At 47.1% G+C, this 26,694-nt stretch overlaps 1 protein-coding gene across 1 annotated transcript in view; it reads left to right on the plus strand.

The window, feature by feature from the left end:
* The first annotated feature begins 382 nt into the window (after positions 1–382).
* The window catches only part of CSPG4 (chondroitin sulfate proteoglycan 4), a 113,835-nt gene continuing 87,523 nt past the window's right edge, over positions 383–26,694 (plus strand). The window contains exon 1 of the mRNA XM_083712143.1: positions 383–693. Within this exon, the coding sequence (XP_083568269.1) occupies positions 597–693 (97 nt within the window). The 5' untranslated portion in view covers positions 383–596. The remainder of the gene's footprint in view (positions 694–26,694) is intronic.

Below are 26,694 nucleotides of genomic sequence, written 5' to 3' on the forward strand. Positions count from 1 at the left end.
AAAGTTAACTGTTAACTGCTGACTCTGGTGAAGTAGAGGGTGCTCTCCCATCACCAGCATTCATGTAAGATTCAACTGCCAGTCCCATGGTACACCATGCCCTTTGATTCAGGGAGCAAAACTTATTGGGCCAGCCCTATCTTTATGTATAGACAAACACCATCTCTCTGTAGCCTCCAACAACCTCCCTGAGTTCCTTCACACAGCCATGTCAGAAAGAACCATACCGAAAAACAAAGAGCTGAAAGCCTGGCCAGTTCCCAAAAAGTTATGACAGAGAGGGAAGGAGGCGAAGGAGGAGATATTCAAAGAGTTTCTAAAAGAGGAAATGGGGAGGGGGAAGAACTAGCCCTTTAAGAAGGGGAACTGACTTGTAACATGAGAGGTATCTGTTTTAACCCAGCCCTGTTTCTGACTGGTGGGGAACTTCAGAACATCCCTCCCTCAGCTGCAAGCTTATTAAATATAGTAGTAGCCGAACCTTCAATTGAAAACAGACAGCCTGTGTCTGTAGCTTGTGCCTCCTTTGCGTGCTTGTTGCTCAGTGTCCAGGGAATGGTCTGAGTGCCACTCTCTGGCCCATTCCAGGCAATACCATGAGGTCCAGCCTTCCTTCAGTGGTGCCTGTGCTTCTGCCCATGTTCCAGCTTCTGCTACATACACTGCCACTCCATGCAAACCCAGAGTCTGGAGGTAAGCCCCAATCTCTTCTCCTTCCAAAGTTTCAGCCACTTTTTCGGGAGAAAATGTTTGTCTGGGGGGGGGTGTATATGGAGCATTTGTCACTGAGACGCATGGATAACAAGTATGCATGCAAAAGGACTCTCAGTGGATTGCTGCAGCATGTAGTTTTGTCCTAAAGCCACAGGATCAGTGAAGGAATGTGTTTAGGAGTTGTGTTAGGAAAGCAGACAGAGAAGTCATTGACAGGTCTCAGTCACAACTTCCAGAGCCTCTATTATTCAAGCGTTTGGGTCAGGGTTTGGTTTTGGAGATGATCTGAATAAGACATGAGAAATGCTTCAATGTGGGGTTGTCAGAGTGAGAGACAGTAGGCACCGTCCTTGAAGGTGCAGCTTCTTTTGATGGATGAGATGAGTTATCTGCCGGAGCCATACCCTTTGGTAAACCTGTTTGTGTCTGTTGAATTGGCTATGTTTGATCCTGAAGAAGTTGCCCTAAGAAATTTTACAATAATAGCAAGCTGATTGCATGTGAAGCTGTGCAACAGCCTCACTGGTTGAACACATTAGGTTGAGCTGTACCTGGGTGTACTTAGCTGTCTGCTCATGAGATAGGAAGGAAAAGTCAACCTCAAAGGCAAGATATGCCTACCAAGAGATGGGACTAGATGGAGCAGCAGCATCTTTTCGAGATCTTCCTACAGAGAGACCAATCAGAGTGCAAAACTCCCAAGCATCTTTTCCTGCTGAGGGTCAGCTTGGAGCTTTACCCTTTTTTGCAGACTAAAAGCCACCAGAGCCACCCATAAATGGTTGGTGGTAGCAAATGAACAGTGCCAGCAGTGTGCATTTTGTGTAGGGCTTTCACACACAGGAGCCTTGCTTCTGAATGACTTGATGTTTGGAGCTGATTATGGCTTGCAGGCTCCAGCGAAAAACTCTTACACTAGTTACCCAGAAATCTGAATTGTGCTATGAGTTACAGAACCTAGTTCTCCAGTGTGGATCCAGTGCAGGACTCCCAATGGATGTCGGGACTTTAAAAGGAGCATGTTCGTGCACATTGTGGTTGTGCAGAGGAAAGTTAAAGGGTGTGGCCAGTACCTAAAGGCTGTGTGGGATTTCTGATGGTTGTGGCACTATGAATTCCCAATGGCCACATGTTCTTTCTTCTCTTTTATAGAAGTAGTGACTCTTTGGCAATGACCCATATGCATCTTTTGCATCGGAGGAATCAATTAAATCTATCTGTATCACTGGTCTTCAACTGGTGGGTCGGGATGGACTAGTGGGTCGTGGCCTGATTCATGCTGGGTGACAGCAGAGGCACCATTGGTAAAAGATTAAGAAATGGCTCCCCAGATGCATGTGTGGGTTAAGAGTGGGTCCTGGGTTTTTCCATGTATAAGACAATGTTTTTTGCTAAATATTGTTAGATTTGCTAAATATTGTTACATTCCCGTGGCTGCTGTGAAGAAGCTGTCGGAACTGCCAATTCACTTCCATAAACCAGTGTGTGGACTTCAGTGAACCATTACAGGGTGACCAGCTGATGTTCTAATATACAGTACGGGGTGCAGGGTGGCATGGGGGCTGGAGGGCAGCGATCTCCCCCAAAAAGGCAATGACTTTGGGCGATCTTGGGGTTGCTACTTCAAAGTCATTCTGTTTGATGTTTAAAATATTGATTTCTTAATTTAAGGTTCAAGAAAAATAGGGGTCGTCTTATACATGGGGGCATCATACATGGAAAAATATGGTACATTCTTAACACATTGTACTAGTGGCAGTGAAATGTTTGATATTAATTGACTGAGATGGGACTGGAATGTTTGATTGCTTGGGGAGCAGAGCAACAGTCTCTGTGAGGACAAGGGAAGTTGTTAGTGTGGTTGAGATTAAAACCTCACATGAATTTCTTTAAGCAGCCTGAGGACTTGAAAGAAATCCCTGGGAATCAGAGAAGCAAAAGGATTTAGTTGAGATTCCTGCTTTGCAGGGGGCTGGACTAGAGGGCCCTCAGGGAGCCTTCTAGCACTATGCTTCTATGCCTCTATGACATGGGAAGTCCAGAGGCAAGGAGAGAACAGAAATTGAAGGAATGGTATGTTAAAGTAAAGGTAAAGGTACCCCTGCCCGTACGGGCCAGTCTTGCCAGACTCTGGGGTTGTGCGCCCATCTCACTCAAGAGGCCAGGGGCCAGCGCTGTCCGAAGACACTTCCGGGTCACGTGGCCAGTGTGACATCGCTGCTCTGGCGAGCCAGAGCTGCACACGGAAACGCCGTTTACCTTCCCGCTAGAAAGCGGTCCCTATTTATCTACTTGCACCCGAGGGTGCTTTTGAACTGCTAGGTTGGCAGGCGCTGGGACCAAGCAACGGGAGCGCACCCCGCCGCGGAGATTCGAACCGCCGACCTTTCGATCGGCAAGCCCTAGGCGCTGAGGCTTTTACCCACAGCGCCACCCGCGTCCCTAATGGTATGTTACTTGAGGCAAAAGATAGAGAAGACAGACATTTTAGTCAAGAAGAGGTTAATCTAAGAGGAAAAGAACTTCACAAGGCTTCAGGTCAGGAGGAGCAATGTTGCGGAAGTTGGTTGAGACAAGATGGCCCAAAGGAGTGATTGCCAAGTATACATCAGGAATAGCCAGCATGGTGACCTTCAGAAGCCACTGGACTACAATTCCCATCAGCCCCTGCCAGCAAGGCCAATAGACAGTGAGACTTGTACTCCAGGACATCTAAAGGACATCATCTTGGCCACCCCGGCCAAGGGTAGTTCTAGAGTAGCTGCACCAACCTGGTGCCCTCCTGGCTTTCTGAACTACAATTTTAATAATAATAATAATAATAATAATAATAATAATAATAATAATAATTTTTATTTATATCCCGCCCTCCCCAGCCGAAGCCGGGCTCAGAGTGGCTATCAACAGTAAAATGATAAAACATTCTAAAATCATTTCATTATAAAATTAATTCCAATCAGATTAATGGCAACCATTGGGCTAGAGTTCTGTGAGGATTGCCAAAGGAGGGAGTCAGGCTGTGCCCTAGCCAAAGGCCTGGTGGAACATCTCTGTCTTCCAGGCCCTGCGGAAAGATGTCAAGTCCTGCAGGGCCCTAGTCTCTTGTGAGAGAGCGTTCCACCAGATCAGAGCCACAGCCGAAAAAGCCCTGGCTCTAGTTGAGGCCAGCCTAACCTCTCTGTGGCCTGGGACCTTCAAGATGTTTTTGTTTGAAGACCGTAAGTCATAATCCCTGACCAAGCTGGCTACAGCTGATGGGAATTGTAGTCCAACAACATCAGGATGACACCAGACTGGAGAAGCCTCTGTCACAGAAATTCTCCCCTTTGTGACTTTTACTGTCACTGGATTATTGCAACTGTTAGAAAGCAACAAGGACCAAAACCAGGGAGGGGGACAAGTTTTGAATTGAGCACTCATGTTATTTGTTACAGGCTCCTAGCTTGAATCTAAAAAGTATTCCAAATATACATAAGCTATCTCCAATCTCTGATTTTTGCAGACTCTGAGAGTTTTGTACCAAACTACCTATCATATAGCCTCATTAAGCTCTGTGAGCTTATTATGAGGAACCTGCCTTAGATGGTAAAGAGCTTATTCCATCTATCCCTTATATGTGACAAGCTAAGCAGAATAGGTTGCGTGCACTGCTTTTCAGGGGTGGGGGAGGCTTTAGGATAGGTTTAGGCAAATTCATGGAAGAGAAGGATATCAATGGCTACCAACTCATTTATTTATTTATTTATTTATTTATTTATTTATTTATTTATTTAGATGTATACATCTCTTGATTGTAAAAAAGACCTCAAAGTGGTTTACAAAAGGTAAAGCCGTAAAATCAAGAAAAATGTACAACCCTACTTTCCAGCTTACAAAACTTAAAATACTTAAACAGATTAAAATTACCTCTATGTTTTACCTCCGCTGCTGGGGGGTAGAATTGCTCTTACACTCGGGTCCTGCTTGCATGCTTCTCATGGGTTGGCCACTGTGAGGACAGGATGCTGGGCTTAAAGGAGCCTTTTCTCGGTCCTGCCACCCTCACAATAATGCTTTTTACGGATACAGGAGAGGGCCTTTCCAGGGGCTGCTCCCAAACTTTGGAACTTCCTTCCTAGAGAAGTTAGACTGCTCCCCCCGCTTGTTGTCTTTCTGCCAGCTGGTGTATGCTTTGGAGAACTGAACGTTTTTAAGGAAAGGGCTGGTGCTGTGATGTTTTTATTGGAATGATCTGCATAGCTAGATTGAGAGAGTCTGCTAATGTTTAATTGTTTTTAATGATTGCCTGAGTCCCTGTCAGGGAGAAAGATGGGATGACAACAACAACAACAACAACAACAACAACAACAACTGGGCTTGATTCTGCAGGACTCTCCTTGAATTCCTATGAGCTCTGCTTAGTTCTGGTACTCAGAACAATCCCCTGTGTTCAAGCAGCTGCTCAGAAGTATAATGTTCTTTCCCCCCTTTTTTCTTTTTCTTTTTTCCCCTTTCTTTCATCTTTACAATTTTCAAAATAGTTTTGGGTATTTCTGGAAAGTCCAGCCTGTTCATACCTGCCTGTTCTGTGTGGGTGGTGCTATTTAGGCTACATAAGCAACGGCACTTGGAGCCTATACATCAGAAATAGATGTCTTCTTGCACATGCTTAAAAAGAAGTAATGTTGCGGGTTTTTTTAAATGAGATGAGGTGGTAGCACCCTGCTGGGGCAGGATGGAAACAAACAGACTGAACACACCCATGTTCCTTCTGTGCGGGTTATTGCAAGACAGTAGGCAAACAGGGACATATAATGCCAAACAATTTCCAAAGTGCAGTGCCCATGATTTCCCATATGACAGTTTGCATAACTTGGCACTGCTGGCATATGGCTGTCCCGTTGCCTCCCTTTTACTGTCCTCGTTTCTCTTCCATCCTCTCCTCTGACTTTGCCAGGGCAGCTACAACCAAGAGAAGATGCAACCTCATCCATCTTGGAAGCAGCATGACATGTCCTTGTGGTTCTGGGTCCTTTCAGACAGTCTCAGCAGCGCCTTTCCTTAAATATAGCTTTGGCTTTCATACTCTCCACCTGTTGCCCATAATGCAGGCTCTCACACTCTCTCCCTCTCTCTCTGCACCCACCCACCTAAACCTGTTTTATACTGACTCAGACCATCAAGTTCATTGTTGCCAACACTGGCTGGCAGTGTCTTTCCAGGCTTTCCGACAGGATTTTTTCCCCAGCCCTTCCAGAAGATTATCAGGGATTGAACCATCTTCCTGCATGCAAAGCAGGTGTCCTACCACTGACTATGGCCACACCCAGTGATTAAGCTGTATGCCCCGGCACCGCTGGGGGTGTGGCTGACGTGCATCCTGGGGGCATGGCGCCCAGCGCGGTGGGGAACAGTAACAAAACTGCATGCTCCGGCACTGGGAGCGGAGAGCAGGTGGGGGCATGGCTTGCAGCACGTCGCCAGCGGGGTGTGGTGTGCAGCCCGGGGGCGTGGCATGTGTCCTGGGGGCGTGGCGCCTGGTGCGGTGGGGTGTGTGTGGTGCGTGTTGGGGGCGGCCGTGATGGCACCCCCAATGGTGCTGGGGGTGATGTTCTTCCCCGCCCCTGTTCCTCTGCCAGTGGGGGGGGTGCGCGGCGCATGTCTGGAGGGTGGCTGCGATGGTACCCCCCTCCCCGATGGTGCTGGGGGCAGTGCGCTCCCCCACCCCCCATTCCTCTGCCAGTGGCCACACCCACGCACAACGTATGACTTAGAAATAGTAATAATTTAATAATAATATTTTTTTATTTATACCCCACCCATCTGGCTGGGTTTCCCCAACCACTCTGGGTGGCTTCCAACAAAGTATTAAAATACAGTAGTCTGTTAAACATTAAATGCTTCCGTACAGAGGGCTGCCTTCAGATATCTTCTAAAAGTCTGGTAGTTGTTCTTCTCTTTGACATCTCGTGGGAGGGCATTCTACAGGGTGGGTGCCACTACCGAGAAGGCCCTCTGCTTGGTTCCCGGTAACTTGGCTTCTCACAGTGAGGGAACTGCCAGAAGGCCCTCGGCGCTAGACCTCAGTGTCCGGGCAGAAGGATGGGGGTGGAGACATTCCTTCGGTATATTGGGCCGAGGCCGTTTAGGGCTTTAAAGGTCAGCACCAACACTTTGAATAGTGCTCGGAAACGTACTGGGAGCCAATGTAGGTCTTTCAAAACTGGTCCCAGCGGCCACTCCCAGTTACCAGTCTAGTTGCTGCATTCTGGATTAGTTGAAGTTTCTGGGTCACCTTCAAAGGTAGCCCCACGTAGAGCGCATTGCAGTAGTCCAAGCGGGAGATAACTAGAGCATGCACCACTCTGGCGAGACAGTCCACGGGCAGGTAGGGTCTTAGCCTGCGTACCAGATGGAGCTGGTAAACAGCTGCGCTGGACACAGAATTGACCTGCGCCTCCATGGACAGCTGTGAGTCCAGAATGACTCCCAGGCTGCGCACCTGGTCCTTCAGGGGCACAGTTACCCCATTCAGGACCAGGGAGTCCTCCGCACCTGCATGCCTCCTGTCCCCCCAAAACAGTACTTCTGTCTTGTCAGGATTCAACCTCAATCTGTTAGCTGCCATCCATCCTCCAACTGCCTCCAGACACTCACACAGGACTTCACCACCGTCACTCGTTCTTATTTGAAAGAGAAGTAGAGCTGGGTATCATCCGCATGTTGATGAACACCCAATACAAACCCCCTGATGATCTCTCCCAGTGGCTGCATGTAGATGTTGAAAAGCATGGGGGGGGGGGAAGAGGACAGAATCCTGAGGCACTCCTCAAGTGAGAGCCCAGGGGTCTGAACACGCATCCCCAACACCACTTTCTGGACACAGCCCAGGAGGCAGGCATGGAACCACTGTATAACAGTGCCCCCAGCTCCGAGCCCCTCTAGTCCGACTGGAGGGGATGGATCCAAACGGTCCGCTTCTTTCAGGCGTGCCTGGAGTTGTTCAGCAACCACTCGCTCAATCACCTTGCCCAAGAATGGAAGATTTGAGACTGGGCGATAGTTGGCCATATTGGCCGGGTCTAGAGTTGTTTTTTTAAGAAGCGGTTTAATGACTGCCTCTTTCAGGAGGTCTGGGAAGGCTCCCTCACAGAGAGAAGCATTCACCACCCCGTGAAGCCCGTCACCCAGCTCTTCCTGGCTAGCTTTTATAAGCCAGGATGGGCAAGGATCAAGGAGAGTTCACCTTTCCATGCCTGGAATTTCTGGAAAACGATCTACTTTTTCCTGCATTTATATCCCACCTTTTCTCCAAGGAACTCTAAGTGGAATAACTTGTTCTCTCTCCCCCTGTTTTAGCCTCATAACAACCCTCTGCGGCAGATTCAGCTGAGAGACAGCGAATGGCCCAATAAGCTTCATGTCTGAGCAAGGATTTGAACCCAGGCCACCCAGGTCCTAGTCCAGCACTCTAACCACTACACTACACATGCCTCAGTTGATTCTGAGTCCAGTTCAGAATCTGCCATGCTCCGCTGATGATGCACTCACAATTACATTAGAGTGGGTTCAGCACAAGGTGTGATCAGAATTTTCCCTTTCCACTTGATTGCCTGCCTTCCTCTCTCCCTCCCCCTTTCTTCCACCCATTTACCTGGATTGCTGTTCCAGTGGTGCAGAAGGAAGGGAGACCCACTCTTCCCATCCCCTCTCTGATCTCTAAAAAGGAGTTTGATTCTCAGTAGAGACTTCTTCCCCCCTTTTTGGCAACTTCTGTGATAGCACAAGTTGTTCCTGCTACTACTTTGCTTAAGGTTGAAATTGTGAATGGTTCTATCAGGTCTGGCTCAAGGACGAGAGCAAGGAAGCATTTGGATCAGCCTTCCCCAAACTGTTTTGGAACACAATGCAGATGTTCTGCAATACAACTCCCATCAGCCCCATTCTGGCTGTATTTGGAGGGCACGAGGTTGGGGAAGGCTGGCTCAGATTTCCCCACCCAGTCACCATCCTTCCGCCAATGTGTGGTCTGCCAGTTTCCCCATGCTTTGTCCTAACTGGGGCAGAGGATTCTTCTTCCCAGCTGAACACAGACAGAGGAGGGCAAAGGCTTTATCTCCACTGAAAGCATATGTTGGGGGCAGAGGTGTTACACCCTTTGAACTGCCATAACTTCCCCCAGGAATCATAGGACCTGTTGCTTAGTGAGTTTTGGAGATCCTAGACCACCACCATCTTCTTGGAGTGAGGCTTCAGAAGCACTAATTTTTTCAAGTGCTATTTGTGGCTGATTATTTGAAGAATTTAACCCCTTTGACCAGAGTTTGATACTCATTGCCCTTTACACCGTGTGTTGAAAAATGATCTGATGAATACTAAAAATGTCCCTCTCAATATTCACACATGCAGGTCACACTGTGTGTGACGCTGAAGTTCCAGTATTGTAGATATTTATGTCATTTTATTTCACAAAACCCAGCTGCAGAGGCAAAGTGGGGCATGACTAGCACTGGCATTGTGTGTAGACAGAGTCTCTCTCTTTGCTCCTGCACCACGTCCCCCATCCAAATCCCTCCACACACATAAAAGGCTACTATAAGTCAGAGATGAGGAAACGTTTTCAGCCCAAAGGCCACATTCTCTTGTAAGCAACCTTCTGGGACCTTCTGTGGACACATATCAGCGATGGACTGGACCAGAGGCAAAGGTCACATTCACCCCAAACATTTAAAGTTCCCAGAGTGGTTTAACAATCAATCCCTCTTCATGAGGAACTATGGAAATTGTAGATCTGGGAGGTACAGATAGTAGTAATGGGGGACTTCAGTTACCCGGATATTTGTTGGATGTCAAACTCAGCCGAGAGCATAAGGTCAAACAGATTCCTCACTGGCCTTGCAGACAACTTCATTGTCCAGAAAGTGGGAGAAGCAACAAGAGGAACAGCCATTTTAGATCTGGTCCTAACCAATGTTGATGACCTGGTTAGTGGGGTAGAAGTGGAAGGATCATTAGGCGCGAGTGATCATGCTCTTCTGAAGTTTACTATACAGCGGAAAGGAGCAGCCAAGCATACTAGGACTCAATTTCTTGACTTTAAGAAAGCCGACTTCATAAAACTTAGGGAAGTGCTGGGTGAGATCCCATGGACAGTAATACTAAAAGGAAAGGGAGTTCATGATGGCTGGGAGTTTGTTAAGAGGGAGATAGTAAAAGCACAACTTCAGGCAATACCAATGAGACGGAAACATGGAAGGTTCCTAAAGAAGCCAGGGTGGCTATCTAAAGAACTTTTAACTGAGTTAAGATTAAAAAAGGATGTGTACAAAAAATGGAAAAGGGGGGAAACCACCAAAGAGGAATTCAAACAAATAGCCAGCACGTGTAGACACAAAGTCAGAAAAGCTAAAGCACAGAATGAACTCAGGCTTGCTAGAGAGGTTAAAAGCAACAAAAAAAGCTTTTATGGGTATGTTCGTAGCAAAAGGAAGAACAAAGAAACAGTGGGGTCACTCGGAGGAGAAGATGGTGAAATGCAAACAGGGGACACAGAAAGGGCTGAAATCCTCAATGCCTTCTTTGCCTCAGTCTTCTCCGATAAAGAAAACAATGCCCGACCTGAAGAATTTGGAGCAAATGATTCAGCAGAGGAAACACAGGCCAGAATAACTAAGGAGATAGTACAAGAATACTTGGCTAGTTTAGATGTATTCAAGTCTCCAGGGCCAGATGAACTGCATCCAAGAGTATTAAAAGAACTGGCAGATGTGATCTCAGAACCACTGGCAGGGGTGATATGATAGCCATGTTCAAATATATAAAAGGATGTCACATAGAGGAGGGAGAAAGGTTGTTTTCTGGTGCTCCAGAGAAGCGGACACGGAGCAATGGCTCCAAACTACAAGAAAGAAGATTCCACCTAAACATTAGGAAGAACTTCCTGACAGTAAGAGCTGTTCGACAGTGGAATTTGCTGCCAAGGAGTGTGGTGGAGTCTCCTTCTTTGGAGGTCTTTAAGCAGAGGCTTGACAACCATATGTCAGGAGTGCTCTGATGGTGTTTCTTGCTTGGCAGGGGGTTGGACTCGATGGCCCTTGTGGTCTCTTCCAACTCTATGATTCTATGATTCTAGGTGAAAAGCGATATCCAAACACTTATCAGCACCCTTAACAAACTACAGCTCCCTAAGCCATGGCTGTTTAAAGTGGTATCATAGGGCCTTAAATATGCCTTATGAATGTGGCCAAAAAGTGAATGGACTCATGGAAGTGGCTTTTCCCCTTGTACATTAGGTTAGATTCTACTCTCACACAAGGGGTTTCTACACACACATGCAAGAGGCAACATCACAATTCAATGACACATTCCAGCCGAAGGGGGGATTACTTGATGTGGGCACAGGCTGGTGGCAGTGAAGAGTATGGCCTTTGGAGAGTCCTGAGGGCCACATTGAGAAGCCTGGAAGGCCACATTTGACCTCCAGGTCTGAGATTTGCCCATCCCTGCCATGACTGATGAAGAGGGAAACTTGAGAACTGCTTACAGTTTCCAAGGGCAATTTAAGTCTTGGAATCAGCAAGCGGACACAGGATTAGGACCCCTCTCCCTCCCCACAACATGGTAGCTCTAAATTGACCCCAGAGCTGCTTTTTTGTTAGACAAAAGGGCATCAGTGCTTCCAGTCATTGAATTACTGCATCACATGCAGTTTTATCCTCATTCTCCATCTCAAAATTTACCACAGTCAGGGAAACAGAATTGAAATTCAGTGTCAAGGTACAGTTTGTGTGATGCTCACTTGGCAACCACCCATCTCTGTGTGTGAGGTTTTGTTCCGAGTTCATGGAAACTCTGAGGGAAAAGGAGAGTCAAAGTTCTTTCTACTGAGCCCAGAAAATCCTGTGGCTCACACTGCCCACACCATATAGCTGCTCCTCAATCCACCCATGGCTTCTCTAAAGGTTTTCAATAAATTGCAAGAATTTGCCACTCTAGAAACAGAAGCCATAAGCTTCTGACAAATATCAAGTTTTAAGTGCTCAGTTTCTTGTGGGTCAACAGTAGATATTCTAATGAGAACAAATACTTAAGAAATTGTTTTTTGTTTTTCACAAATATTTTTTAAAATGGCATGCAATTTTTACAAAATTCACATTCTTCCCCTTTCTCCATCACCTGAACTTTTAAGTTCATTTAAACTTGGAGGAGCAATCCTCATATTAATTCATGGGCGGGTTCCTTGGTCTTCATGAGATTCCTTGGAATCTTGAATGCTTGTCACCAGCTTTGATACCTCTCAGAATTCCAGGAATGGGGAACCTCTGGCCCTCCAGATGTTGTTGTACTCTAACTCCCATCAGCCCTAGCCTGCATAACCATTCTCAAAGATGATGGTAGTTGAAGTCCAGCAACATCTTGAGGGCTACAAGTCTCCTACCCCTGCAATAGATTAATCTGGTTGAGAAATATTTAATCATTTGTCTGGCTATTTCAAGCAGTGGAGACTGGTGCTCATTAGGACTGGTAGGGTAAAAGGCAGGGAGGCCAACAGTAGGTGGCGCCAGAGCCAATGGCTAGGAGAACCAGAGACAATGATGGGCAGAGCCTAGTCTTGCCTCCCCCCTCCTTCCTGCTCAGTTCTGCAAAGGTAACAGAAACTAAGGAGGAAACTGAGAGCCAGTGTCATCCCCTAGACTGCTTGTAAGTAAGGAGCTTGTGTGCTGGTCCAGGGGGGAGGTTACCGTGGGGCCAGGTCCAGGACCTGAGTTGAGGGTCAGCAGACAGTCCTCCTCGGGCGAAGCGGGGTCCACAGCGGAAAGCCGGGCAAGGACAGGAACTCTGGGGAAACAGGACTGGGTGCTGGCCGAAACAGCTCTTCAACGACGTTGCTCCCGCAAGTCCAGGGGCGGTCCCAGCCCCCAGGAGACCTGCCACTCCTGGCCTTAAGGCGAGCACTCCTCCTGGGAGAAACCAGTTCCCTTCGCCTCTCTGCCCTGAGCCTCTGCAGTTCAGGAGAGGCTGAAGGGTTACTGAGCCCAGGGGGAGACTCACCTGTAGGCACTGAGTCCTCAACCACCTCTGGAGTCAGAGTGGATTCACCTGGTGCCTGCTCCTGAGGATCCGGCACAGGTGCAGGCACTTCAGAATCAAGGCCCTGCCCCAGTTCAGCCGGCCCTGGAGGCGAGGACTCCTGTGCAGGCTGGGATTCCTCCGGTTCAGCCTCTGAATCAGATTCCCAGGCCATCACAGCTTGTAAGCTACAGTGGCAGCTTGAGGGAAGACTGAGGTTGGTGTGCCTATGTCCCACTAGCTCTAATGAACCAGACTCCTCTGATTCCAAGTGTCCAAAGTGTTCATATCCATTATTCCCCTGCGTGAGTGCCTAAGGGCCCCACTCCTGTCACTCACCACCTAGCCCAGGGTGGGGCCTGACAGGCCTCATAAGAACGGTTGCTGCTACTGCTGCTGCTGTCCAGGAGAACTCGGAGGGGCGCAGAGTTCTTTTTAAAATGTTTTAAAATTTTCTTTTTCCCTTTTGATTTTTTTGTATGTGGGGTGGGGGGTGTTTGATTTTGATGTATTTGTAATTTTTACAGTTTATTGTTTGTATTGTTTTATTGTTTCATTGTGTGTGTTTTTTAAAAAAAGGTTTTGTTTTGTTCTTAAGGGGAGGGGTCAGGGCTGCCGGGGAGTGGGTCCCAGCCAACAAAATGGCTGGAGCATGTTCCACAAGGGGGGATGCACTGGGACAACTGATCTCAGTGATCACGGGTAGGAGGAGGAGTTACATTCCTCCTAGACCAGACCATGTCATTACAGAGGAGGCAGGTTTAGTCGTTGTCTGAGGACTATCCCTGCCTCCAGGTCTGGTCCTGACCGGATGGATACTAGAATCAGGAAGGGATACCCACATGACCTGAAGGTGCTGCTGTGCAATGCCAGGTCAATGATTCATAAGACCACTGCCATCCATGACTTGGTCATGGATGGAGGACTTAACCTGGCATGTGTAACAGAGACTTGGTTGGATGAAGCAGATGGGCCTGTCCTTGCCACTGCTTGTTCACCAGGTCTCTTACGCACAGCAACCCAGGGCTTGTGGGTGGCGGGGGGTGTGTGTGCAGTGATTTTTAGGAAGTCACTAGTTTGCACCAGTCAATTTAGCGGAACCACCTGCTACATCGGGGCCCAATATGGGCCACATGATCTCCTGCAATGATTTTGCAAAGTTTTTTTGCAGATAAAGTCGCTCAGATTCGGGAAGAGGTAGACTCCACCGTGGGAGCAGGGCCAGGGCTGGAGAGTGCTAGAGTCCTGTCTACTCAAGTTGTGTGGGATCAATTCCAATCTGTTACTTCCAAGGATGTGGACAGGCTGCTTGGATGAGTGAAACCAACCAGCTGTCTCCTTGATCCTTGCCCATCCTGGGTTATAAAATTTAGCCGGGAAGGGCTGGGCGATGGGCTTCGTGGGGTGGTGAATGTTTCTCTCTGTGAGGGAGAATTCCCAGACCCGCTGAAAGAGGCGGTTATCAAACTGCTTCTTTAAAAACCATATTTAGATAGTGCCAATATGGCCAACTACCGCCCAGTCTCAAATCTTCCATTCTTGGGCAAGGTGATTGAGCGAGGGGTTGCTTCGCGGGGGTTGCTTCGCCCGAGGCGGACACCTGGAAGAAGCGGACCATTTGGATCCCTTCCAGTCAGGATTCAGGCCTCATCATGGGACTGAAACTGCCTTGATCGCACTGGTCAATGATCTCCGGCGGGCTAGGGACAAAGGTGAGAGCTGTTTCCTAGTCTACTGGATCACTCAGCGGCGTTTGACACCATTGACCATAACATCCTTCTGAACCATCTAGAGGGGCTCGGAGCTGGGGGCACTGTTATACAGTGGTTCTGCTCCTTCCTCCTGGGCCGTGTTCAGAAAGTGGGGGGGGGGATGAGTGTTCAGACCCCTGGTCTCTCACTTGTGGGCTGCCTCATGGTTCTGTCCTCTCCCCCATGCTTTTCAACATCTACATGCAGACACTGGGAGAGATCATAAGGGGGTTTGGGCTGGGTGTTCATCAGTATGCGGATGATAGCCAGCTCTACCTCTCTTTCAGACTGGAACCAGTGAAGGCGGTGAATGTCCTGTGTGAGTGTCTGGAGGCGGTTGGAGGATGGATGGCGGCTAACAGATTGAGGTTGAATCCTGACAAGACAGAAGTACTGTTTTGGGGGGACAGGAGGCAGGCGGGTGTGGAGGACTCCCTGGTCCTGAATGGGGTAACTGTGCCCCTGAAGGACCAGGTGCGCAGCCTGGGAGTCATTCTGGACTCACAGCTGTCCATGGAGGCACAGGTCAATTCTGTGTCCAGCGCAGCTGTTTACCAGCTCCATCTGGTACGCAGGCTGAGACTCTACCTGCCCATGGACTGTCTTGCCAGAGTGGTGCATTCTCTAGTTATCTCCCGCTTGGACTACTGCAATGCGCTCTACATGGGGCTACCTTTGAAGGTGACCCGGAAACTACAACTAATCCAGAATGCAGCAACTAGACTGGTAACTGGGAGTGGCCACCAAGACCATATAACACCGGCCTTGAAATACCTACACTGGCTCCCAGTACGTTTCCGAGCACAATTCAAAATGTTGGTGCTGACCTTTAAAGCCCTAAACGGCCTCGGTCCACTATACCTGAAGGAGCATCTCCACCTCCATCGTTCTGCCTGGACACTGAGGTCCAGCGCTGAGGGCCTTCTGGCGGTTCCCTCGCTACGAGAAGCCAAGTTATAGGGCAGAGGGCCTTCTCGGTAGTGGCGCCCACCCTGTGGAACACCCTCCCACCAGATGTCAAAGAGAAAAAGAACTACCAAACTTTTAGAAGACATCTAAAGTTTAGGGAAGGTTTTAATGTTTAATAGGTTATTGTATTTTAGTGTTTTGTTGGAAGCTGCCCAGAGTGGCTGGGGAAACCCAGCCAGATGGGCGGGGAATAAATAAATAAATTATTATTATTATTATTATTATTATTATTATTAATTTATTTAGTTGTACGGTAATTGTTATCTACAATCCCATAAAAGAGTCATTATCCATCATACTGCAGATGGCAAAATTAAGGCAGAGAATAAATTGTTTGCCTAAGTTCACCTGTTGAGTTCAAGGCAGAGGCAAGATTTGGAACAGAGATTTCCTGATTTGGATACCAGCCGACACCATCTAGCTGCCTTCTCTAACTGTGACCTTTTCTCCTTTTCTTCCTCAAAAGAGACTGAGCCAGACTGACTGTTGCCCATATACCCGTTTGACTTGGCTTCTGGCACCAACCGTAGATGTTCCATAGTACGGCACTCATCATTTCCAAAATATACAATATCACCAGGCCGTTCGATCCAGCAGTGCACATACCAGTGACACAGAGTCAGTGTTTCTCACTTCTTTTGGAGAGTGTTGGCATGACTTCCAAATACTGCACAGGCATTGCTGTATATCCTCTTACTGAAGTGGATTGATTCCAGGCGTGGCTTCCCTTAAACCACAGGCCAGGAGGGGTGAAATGAAATGTTACCACTGGGCCAGGAGAGGATAGTCTACTCATTGTTTTGTCAGGGCCGTCACTCCAACCACTAGTCTGGTCTGATCTGGTCTGATTTTGCTGTGAGCCTTGATCTCAGCCGTACTTCTGGTCATTCAGAATATTTCCATGTGATCTCAGGTATGCAAGACGGTAAAGCAATTGAACTCATTACACTGGAGCTCCTTTGGTGGAGGAGAGGGCTATTGATGGCCATGATGGGTATGCTCTGCCTCCACAGTAGGAGGAAGCCATGCTCCTAAATTTCAGTTGCTGGAAACCATAGGAGGGGACAGGGTTGTTGTGCTCAAATCCTGCTTGCAGGTTTCTCGTAGGCATCTGGTTGGCCACTGTGAGAACAGGATGTTGGGACTAGATGGGCCAATGGCCCATCCAGCAGGCTCTTTTTATGTTCTTATGCTCTTAATCAAACAGCTCAACCACTTGCCAAGAACAGTAAGCAGTACTTCTACAAAATACTGCATCGAAGGCAGTCCTTTGTACCATTCCTCATAAGGGGCGGGGTAGAGGAGGAATCAATAATTATTTGGTATAAGGGGACATCCATGGTAGCTTATTTATTTATTAAATTTCTATACTGCACTTCTTCCAAGGATCACAGGACAGTATAAAAATATAAAAATACACAATGCAGTAAGAACAATCCCCCCCAAGCCTCCTTTGGGAGAACACTCCATATCAGATCAGTTCACCTGGAGAGAGGCAGTCCTTGAGGTATTGTGGCCATGAGCCATTTAGCAGAAGCTACAAAATTTGCTCCCAAAGGCATACATTTAAATTTGATATAAAACTGGCCTTGCTGTGTGAAAAATTGAAGTCAGTGAGATTACTGCCTAGGTAAAGGGTAAAGGACCCCTGGACAATGAAGTCCAGTCAAAGGTGACTATGGGATCTTGCTTCAGGCTGAGGGAGCCAGCGTTTGTTCACAGACAGCTCTTCTGGATCATGTGGCCAGCATGACTAAACTGCTATTGGTGCATGGAGGACTGTGACAAGTGCCAGAGCGCACGGAAATGCCGGTTACCTTGCCGCCACAGTGGTACCTATTTACCTACTTGCACTGGCATGTTTTCAAGCTGCTGGGTTGGCAGGAGCTGGGACAGAGAAATGGGAGCTCACCCCATCGTGCGGATTTGAACCACCGACCTTCCAATCAGCAAGCCCAAGAGGCTCAGTGGTTTCACTGCATCCTGCCAGGAATGAACATTCAGGATGATCATTGCTGATACTGTTGACAAATGGGAACTGCAACAAAATATTGTGGTACATCCTTACCCCATTCCTAACAGGAAAGACCTTGCTCAAGATTCCAAACAGACAGACATGACTTCCTCTAGGATATTTTTTTAAGCTGAAGGGCCACATGTTGCTCACTCTTTATGTTGTAGGTTTTTTCCCTGTCCATAATCCCTAACACTTTTCAGCAGCACATAGTCTGCCATACTGTTTGGAACTGGGCAGAAGTTTGTGCCTTCTCTTGCAATAATCTTAGTTTCTTAGAACAAGGCCAGCCTTTAACAGAGACTTCTGTTATACAGAATGGGAAAGTGTGACTCCTGTTTAGATTAACTGGCGGCAACAGCTCTCAGGCACCTGGATGTATTGCTCATAACAAAATGAATTAGACATACCAGGAAAACAAAATCTAAACATTTTCTTCTGTATCTGTGAAGCTTTTGCAAGCTCATGTTTATAATGAAATAATGCTTGATGTCCTTTCCCAGCTATACATCAAATCTCAATTCCTCCTCTTGATGAAAATTTCTAGTACAGTGGTACCTCGGGTTAAGAACTTAATTCATTCCGGAGGTCTGTTCTTAACCTGAAACTGTTCTTAACCTGAAGCACCACTTTAGCTAATGGGGCCTCCTGCTGCAGCTGCGCTGCTGCTGCACGATTTCTGTTCTCATCCTGAAGCAAAGTTCTTAACCCGAGGTACTATTTCTGGGTTAGCGGAGTCTGTAACCTGAAACATCTGTAACCTGAAGCATCTGTAAGCTATTGAATGCTATCAAAAATGGATTAAAACTCAAGAAGTTGTAGAAGGTCACATATTTCACAAGCAGGGCTGAATCCAGAGGATAGCGATATTGGGCATTTGCTGGCATCCAAAGGCTTGTTCACATGTTGTACTGAAGTGTCTACGCAGGTGCTCAGCTCATGTTTGTGTGAAAGAGCAGATACTTGCTGATTTGCTGTTTTGTACTAGGATTGTACATTCATTGGATGCAACATGTGGACACTCATATGGACACCATTAAATCCAGTCTTTTTTCCTTGGTACTTGAAATGGTGTACATGGAGTTCTTGGGTAGTCTTCACTAAACCCAGAACTGCCTAATTTTAGTAAGGGAATATACTGTCATGGGTACAAGGGGGTTCTAGGCAGGAGTGCCAACTTGACCCTGCGACTCTGGGTGCCCAGTACTGTGGGTGCCATGCAGCGTGCATGGCCCTGGCACCAAAATTTGTGGGTGCCCGGTCCCTTCATGGGGGAGTTGGCACCTGTGGTTGTAGGGGAGAGAATGGTGTGTGCAATTGGTGTGTGTGAGAGAGAAAGAGAATGTGATGTCTGCATATAGGGTGCACATGGCCTGTGGCCCCTGAACGCTTTTCCCAAGAGGAAATTCAACCCTCAGCTGTTACTGAAGCATGAATATTGAGCAGTAAGCAAATACCTATTTGGGTATTCAGATCCCCCACCCACCTGGAATCATGCATGGGAGAGCAGAGGTGAGCATGCTAGTCCTCCATCATCCTCCACAAGTTGGAGGACTGAATGTTTGCAACTCATGGAACTCATGGAAAACCCAAGATTCTAAACTCCAGGTTACGTTAGCAGAGCAGACTCCCCGCTGGAGACATTCAGCCCTCCAGCTCATGGAGGGTGACAGCAGACCTGCTGCTAGCATGCCTGCTCCTGCTCTCCTGCATGCAATTCTAATCGTGTTGGGGATTTAAACACACAGGCAGGGCTGAAGATGCTGATAGAATATGATGGGGCGGGGTCTCTGAGAATCCCTGGTCTGATGTTCACGCTGCAGCTGTCCTTATTCCTGATTTCTGGGAATGGAGTTGAGAGACGACCTAACCTGGAGAGAGAACAGCAAAGACTTGGTGAAGAGAGCACAGCAGAGGTTATATTTTCTGAGAATTCTCCGGAAAAACAATCTCTCAGAGGACCTGTTGATGGCATTCTACCATTGCACTGTGGAGAGCGTACTAACTTATGGTCTGTGCGTGTGGTTTGGGAGCTGCACGGCCAGGGAAAAAACAATGCTATCCAGGGTTGTAAAGACTGCAGAGAGAATTATTGGGTGCACTCTTCCCACCTTAGATCAAATCTATGCTGCCAGGTGCCATAAGAAAGCGGCAGAGATAGCACATGATAGTACGCACCCCGGAAATGATCTCTTTCAGCTTCTGCCTTCTGGAAGAAGGTATAGGGTTATAAAGGCCAGGACTAGCTGCCTGAAAAACAGTTTCTACGCTAGTGCAATTCTGGTTCTAAACGCAGCATAAGGGGTCTCTGTAGTATAGTGTATTTCAAAATGGGGTTTTAGAGTTTTTAGGGGTTTTTGAATGTTTTATGTAGTTTTGTAGTAGTTTTATGTAGTTTTCAATTTCATTGTTCCGCAAGGGACAATGACAATAAAGATATCGTATCGTATCGTATCGTATTGGACCCAAGTCAAGCCCAGGAAAAGCCACAGGATCAGAGTAGCACGTCTCTTGGAGCAGGAGGGAGGCTCCTCCTCATGCAGGCTGGATGGATCATGGCCCCTGGTCTGTCTCTTGGTGATGGGGTGCCTAAGAGACCTGGCAGGACATAATGTTAAACACACCAGCCCTCTGGTGACCCTGCTGCCGCTGCTGCCGCTGCCGCCGCCTTCCTTACAAGACCCTTCACAAGTTCAAGTTTTCTGCCAAACCACACTGGATGTAATTTCCTCTGGGGGCAAGCCTATCCCTCCTCTTGGGTCTGCCTCATTTTGGTCTCCATTCCATTTGGTCTCCAGCATTTTATCTCTCTGCTTTGAGGGTGCAAATGATAAGCCTGTTTCTCTTGGGCCACATCCCAGATATATCCCAGCAGGTGGGTGGAATGAGAGGATGATGGGAAATGAAAGAGGGAAAAGGGAGTTTTGGTGCTAGTGCCATGTATGCTGCATGGCACCCACGGCCCCAGGCACCCATGGTCTTGGAGTCATTGGCACTCCTGGCATCTGGGGAGCAGCAGGTTTGGGGAGATGGCATTCACATTATTGCCCTGTTTACCCTCCACTATTTTATAAAATATGCACATGCACAATTTTTATCTTCTTATGTACAACTCTTCTGTTGCTGTTGGAATTATTACTGCAGATGATTATTCCTAGGCCTTCATGGTTTTACAAATGGGTGACTTTTTGTGCAGGCTGGCATGCTTCTTTTAACAGGCCTTATGGCTTTGTTAAAACTCCAGCTTCTGCTCATTGCAGAATGAAAGGTTAGGCAAGCTCCTGCCAAACAATGGGCCGTGATACTGGTTGAAATTTCTGTGCTACTTGGAACAATCAAAGTGATTTATAGTTCCTTCTCACTCTGCCTGCCCCCTCAGTGCACCACATGTTTTTGAGGCTGGAGTTCTAAGGGAGCTGAAGAGTTTCCAGCTGATGGGAAACAGTGGGGAAAAGAAATGGTGTGAGACAGCAACCAGATATCGTGGGAATCTAGCTGGGATATGTTTATCTCACTCTTATTTTTAGCAACAGAAAGTGAATTAATTGCAAGCTGAATGTTCCTAACCAGGATCTATATGGGCTTAATCTGGGAATGATCTTTACTATTATTTGTATCTGGGTTTTAATTGACCAGCTTAGATAGGCAAAGACATGACTGGGGCACTGTCTGACCTCAAGAATTTGCACTTTTGCCCAAGAGAGATAGACAGATAAATACCAGATGTGTCTAGTAAGCTCAAAAGCAGGACCAAAGTCCAAGAGCACTCTACTCACGATTCCCAACTACTGATATTCACTGCCTCTGACACTGATAGTGGAAACAAAAGATAGTCACCATGGCTGATAGACATTGATAGCATGGGCAAAGCCAGAGGTGAACCAGAAGCAGAGGGGTGCAGTTGGTTAGGATTGCCAAGTGGGTTTGATCTAAATCAAGGGTGGAGAACCTGTGGCACTTCAGATGTTGTTGGACTACATCTCTTGTCATCCCTGATCACTGGCCACATTGACTGGGGTGGATGGGCATTGGAGGACCAAAGGTTTCCTACCTCTGCCTTATCCAGACTTTCTGGTCAACATATTTATTCCTGGCCTGTCTAGTCCCCGCTTTCTTTGGTGATCTCCCAGAGGTGCAGTCTTGCCCTCTGCTTATCACCAAGTGGCATTCACTCCCTTCTAGATTTCCCTGTCCCTGGAGAGCTGCCAGTCCAAGCCTAAGCATTTTCTAAAAATGTTGCAAGATGTACACTAGCCAGGGAGAAATTCCCCTGCCAGTATTAAACAGTCACTAGTTTATGATTTTACAGAAAAACAGATGGATTGCATTATACTTTAGCTTGTATATGTGGTTTATTTATATTCTGTTGGCTTTTTCTTTTCAAGCATTGTTCCCAGTCCCTACAATTATTATTATTATTATTATTATTATTATTATTATTATTATTGGATGATGAGCTGCTTGTGCGTTAAAGCTTAGTCCCTCAGAGCTTGGGCATGGTTCTCAAACTCTGCCTTAAGCGGAGCCCCCTTAAACATGACTCCCTCAATCGCTAGCAGAATCCGACAGTGGGCGTTTGCGGAATCTGCTCCAACAAGGCAGCTTCCTATAATTACACCTTCTGCTTGCCTGGATGCATGGAGGATACATTTGGATGTGTGAGCGTATGTAGAAACTAGCCACACAAGGAAAGGTAAAATGTATGTTTGTTGCTCTGCCAACCTTTGCTTCTGGCTCCTCCCACCAGGCACATAGCCCCTGGAAGGTTGCCCATAGGGGAATGTGGCTCTCGAGCTGAGAAAGGTTCCCCACCCTGGCCCACTATATGTTTTTCAAAACTTTTTCCCAGTAGAGGAAAAGGCAGATTTTTTTAAAAAAAACTATCAATTGAACTAAATACATACTTTCCATCCCTCCTTCTTCCAAAGACCCAGACCCTGTTGTCATTCTCCCCACCCCACCCCCCGCGCTCCAGCAATGCTACTGGAGACTTCCCCAGTGACACCCAGCAGCCATTGGCAGCAGTGCAGAGCAGCCAACAGCATGACCGAGAGCAGAAGCCAAACCCCCTCTGAGCAGCTCTGTGCAATAAAAGCTGGAACAAGGATCTGGGTGAGGCAGGGCTGCGAGGGAGGAAAATAATGGGTACATTCAAAATGCATGTTCCCTATTTGGATGCCCCCATGACTCATATCATCTCCAAGGCCAGCTTTTGCGGGTCATGAGTCAGCTGTAAATTTGAGTTGAGAATATTGTGGCTTTTGTGTGTTGTTGCTCTCGTTTTTAATTTGCACTGGTTTCTCCTTTTCTTTTGCGGTGCAGTGCATGGAGTGATGTGGGTTAGGGAAAGAAGGGTGGGTCCATTTCAGCTCTCTCTGTTTCTTGGTTTTTTCCCACAATCTACATTTCTACAGGAATTTGTTATTTCCTCAAGAAAATTCTTCAGCAGGATGCAATGACAGCATCCCTGCTGATTGGCAGGTTAGGCCAGGTGAGCTCTAAGGTCACTTCCAGCTCTGGAATCTCATGATTCTATATTGGGGATGGGAAGAAGGCAGATCAGGATTTCCTGGGAAATCTCATGGTTGACTCGCAATAGCAACAGCAAATGACTTTCCCCCATCTAATAATTTGTCTGCTAGAATTAAGGAGCGGGTTTTTGTGTGAAAGGACTGAGAGCTCAATGAGATGCAATGAGTCTGAAGCTTATCCACCCCTGTTCTGTGCCATTTTAATCCTAGTTAATGGACTTTATAGAAATTGACAAGGTCCCTTGCTTCAGGGTATTATGATATACCCATTCAGGGTATTATGATTATGATCCTGCCTTTTCCCCAGACCAGGACTCAAGGCAGCTTACACAAATTAAAACAAGAGAAGTAAAATACAAAAACCCTAAAAACTAAAAACATTATCATTAAATCTGTAACAATTTTTTTTAAAAAACAAATTTATTAAATACAGATGATAAAAATAGCACAGCACTATTAAAGGTCCATTCCTTAAAAAAACCCAAAAAAACCCTAGTCAGGGCTTAAAGCCTGTTGGAACAAGAAAGTCTTCATTTGCCAGCAGAAAGACATCAAGGAGGGAGCCAGTCTGGTGCTGGCCTCTCTAGGGAGGAAGTTCCAAAGTCTGGGAGCAGCCACCAAAAAGGTCCTCCCCTACATCTCCACCAAACGTGCCTGTGAAGGTTATGGAGGTGAGAAAAGGGCCTGCCCAGAAGATCTCCAGGCAGGTTTGTATGTGAGAATACAGTCTTCCAGATAGCCCAGACTAAGCCATGTAGCTCTTTATAGGTCATAACCAGAACTTTGAATTGTGCCCAGAAACAGTCTGGTAGCCAGCGGAGCTGTTGCAACAAGTTTTTTAAAAAGGCTCCCCCCAAAAAAACCCCAACCCTGGCTAATGTATTATATTTAAATTACTATTATCTTGCCTGCACCAGAGGTACTGAAGCTGATGAGGCCTAAGACAGATGGAGCGTTGAGATGACACTCTTGAGAGCAAGGGATTCGAAGCCGGTTGCCAATAAATTGTGTATTAATGAAATGCAGGTCTTTCCCACCAATGAACTGAATGTGAGAAATCAGGAAATAAAAGTTCTCCCAGCTTTTGAGGGGTCAGGGGGTAAATTCTTTTGTTCACCTCTTTGCCTGTCTTTCTAAAACAGACCATGCTTGCCTGACTCCAGTTTGCCGGCAGCCTGGTTTTATATATCCTGTCCCACAGAATTTCAGGGCTCAGTGTTTTTTCCTCTGGGAACTGGGGCGGGGGTGGCTGAGGAGAGGACAGCGGAGAAATGTTGTCATATTAGGAATGTGTCTCTTTATCTCTCCCCAAGGGAACCTGGACACCCATTTTCCACAGCCTTCTGTGTCTCTAAATATACATTCATATTATAGTTCCAGAGAGGAGGCAGCCTGGGTGTGTGTTCACTCAACACAAACTCCCATCTTGTTCTTCCACACAGAAGGAAAAGCTGGCTGGGCTGTGCATCTCGCTCCTGAGAACATGAAAAACCTCTCCTACAAAACCGCAGTGGCAAAGAAGGCCACTCTTTTTTCAGGGAAAGAGAAGCTATCCCAGGACTTTTCCAAAAGAGATGTGTGCATGCTCTCTCCAAAGCAAGCCTGCAGTGCTGATCTCAGCCTTCACCAATTTAATCCTTCCAGATGTTCTGGAATACTTTCATTTTTGCTAATTTAGTTACGTTTTCTAGTTTAACCTTTAAGGGAAAGTACTATGATCTGAGGAAGCAGACCTGCACAGACAATCTCACTTTTGTCAGACCCAGAGTGCCTGTCAGGCTTCAGGGGTTCTGCTTCTTCCCCCTTGTCCACAGATAAGCAGTACATAGAGAAAGCAGTCTCTTACCAGTAAGAGAACTGTTTAATGAACAAGTGACCATTCTTGGAGTGCAGGTGCTCCCAATTAAGGTTCCTCCCACTTCCCTCCAGTCACTTCCATCCTCTTGTCTCCTAGCCACCTGATCTCTCAACTGAGCCTTTTGTGAAGTTACCTTATCTAATCTCCTAGCCTTGGGACTGAGAGGCTGCAGGTCTTCCAGTGAGAGATAGTCTGCTAGCTCACTCTCTTCCCGGTCCTCTTGCTGTTCACCTCCCAGTTCTGCCCAACTTTCGAACTGTGACCCTCAGCAAACCAGTGTTCCAAATCAGCACTACTCCACTGGTCCTGTGAAGTTTCAGGATCTTGGCCCTGAGCAGGGGGAGGGGCAGGCTCCCACCATTCCTCATCAGAGTTGTGCTCCTCAGACTGGTCTCTGACAGTGCCTCACTTTGCTCCTCCTCACAAGAGACAGGGAGCAAAGAGAAGGCAGACAGCCTCACAGAGAAGGCAGCTGAAGCAGGAGCAGCACAGCCAGCAGCCCAAGGTGGGCAACCAATTTGCTGCCTCCCAACACTTGCCACTTGAGGCAATTGCCTCAGTTTGCCTAATGGATAGGCCACCCTTGTTGCTATGTACCTAAAGTTTTCATCATCCACAATAGTAATGCAAGCCATTGGTCCAGCTACGCAGTGATGGCCAAACTCGGCTTCCAGCTTTTGGGGACTACAATTTCCACCATCCCTGATGGGAGTTGTAGTTTGGGGAACTGTTTCAAGGTGGAATACCTTCCCAGGTATTTCATACATCTCTACTGAGCTCTGACAATGATCATTCTATACACCCCACCCATTTTTCTATTTTTCCTCCACCACCACCAGGGAAGATTCTGGAGCAGATCATTAAGCAAACAGTCTGTGAGCACCTAGAAAGGAATGCTGTGATCACCAATAGTCAGCATGGATTTCTGAAAAATAAGTCATGTCAGACTAACCTGATCTTGTTTTTTGACAGAATTACAAGCCTGGTAGATGAAGGGAATGCAGTGGATGTAGCCTACCTTGATTTCAGCAAGGCATTTGACAAGGTGCCCCATGATATTCTTGTAAAGAAGCTGGTAAAATGCGGTCTTGACTATGCTACCACTCATAGAATCATAGAATCATAGAGTTGGAAGAGACCACAAGGGCCATCGAGTCCAACCCCCTGCCAAGCAGGAAACACCATCAGAGCACTCCTGACATATGGTTGTCAAGCCTCTGCTTAAAGACCTCCAAAGAAGGAGACTCCACCACACTCCTTGGCAGCAAATTCCACTGTCGAACAGCTCTTACTGTCAGGAAGGTCTTCCTAATGTTTAGGTGGAATCTTCTTTCTTGTAGTTTGGATCCATTGCTCCGTGTCTGCTTCTCTGGAGCACCAGAAAACAACCTTTCTCCCATCTCTATGTGACATCCTTTTATATATTTGAACATGGCTATCACATATCACCCCTCAACCTCCTCTTCTCCAGGCTAAACATGCCCAGCTCCCTTAGCCGTTCCTCATAAGGCATCGTTTACAGCCCTTTGACTCAGTGGATTTGTAACTGGATGACTGACTGAACCCATAGGGTGCTCATCAATGGTTCCTCTTCATCCTGGAGAAGAGTGACTAGTGGGGTGCCACAGGGTTCTGTCTTGGGCCCGGTCTTATTCAACATCTTTATCAACGACTTGGATGATGGACTCAAGGGCATCCTGATCAAATTTGCAGATGACACCAAACTGGGAGGGGTGGCTAACACCCCAGAGGACAGGATCACACTTCAAAACGACCTTGACAGATTAGAGAACTGGGCGAAAACAAACA

Source organism: Podarcis gaigeae (genome assembly GCF_964106915.1).
Source record: "Podarcis gaigeae genome assembly, chromosome: 14".
In the NCBI taxonomy this organism is placed as follows: Eukaryota; Metazoa; Chordata; class Lepidosauria; order Squamata; family Lacertidae; genus Podarcis; species Podarcis gaigeae.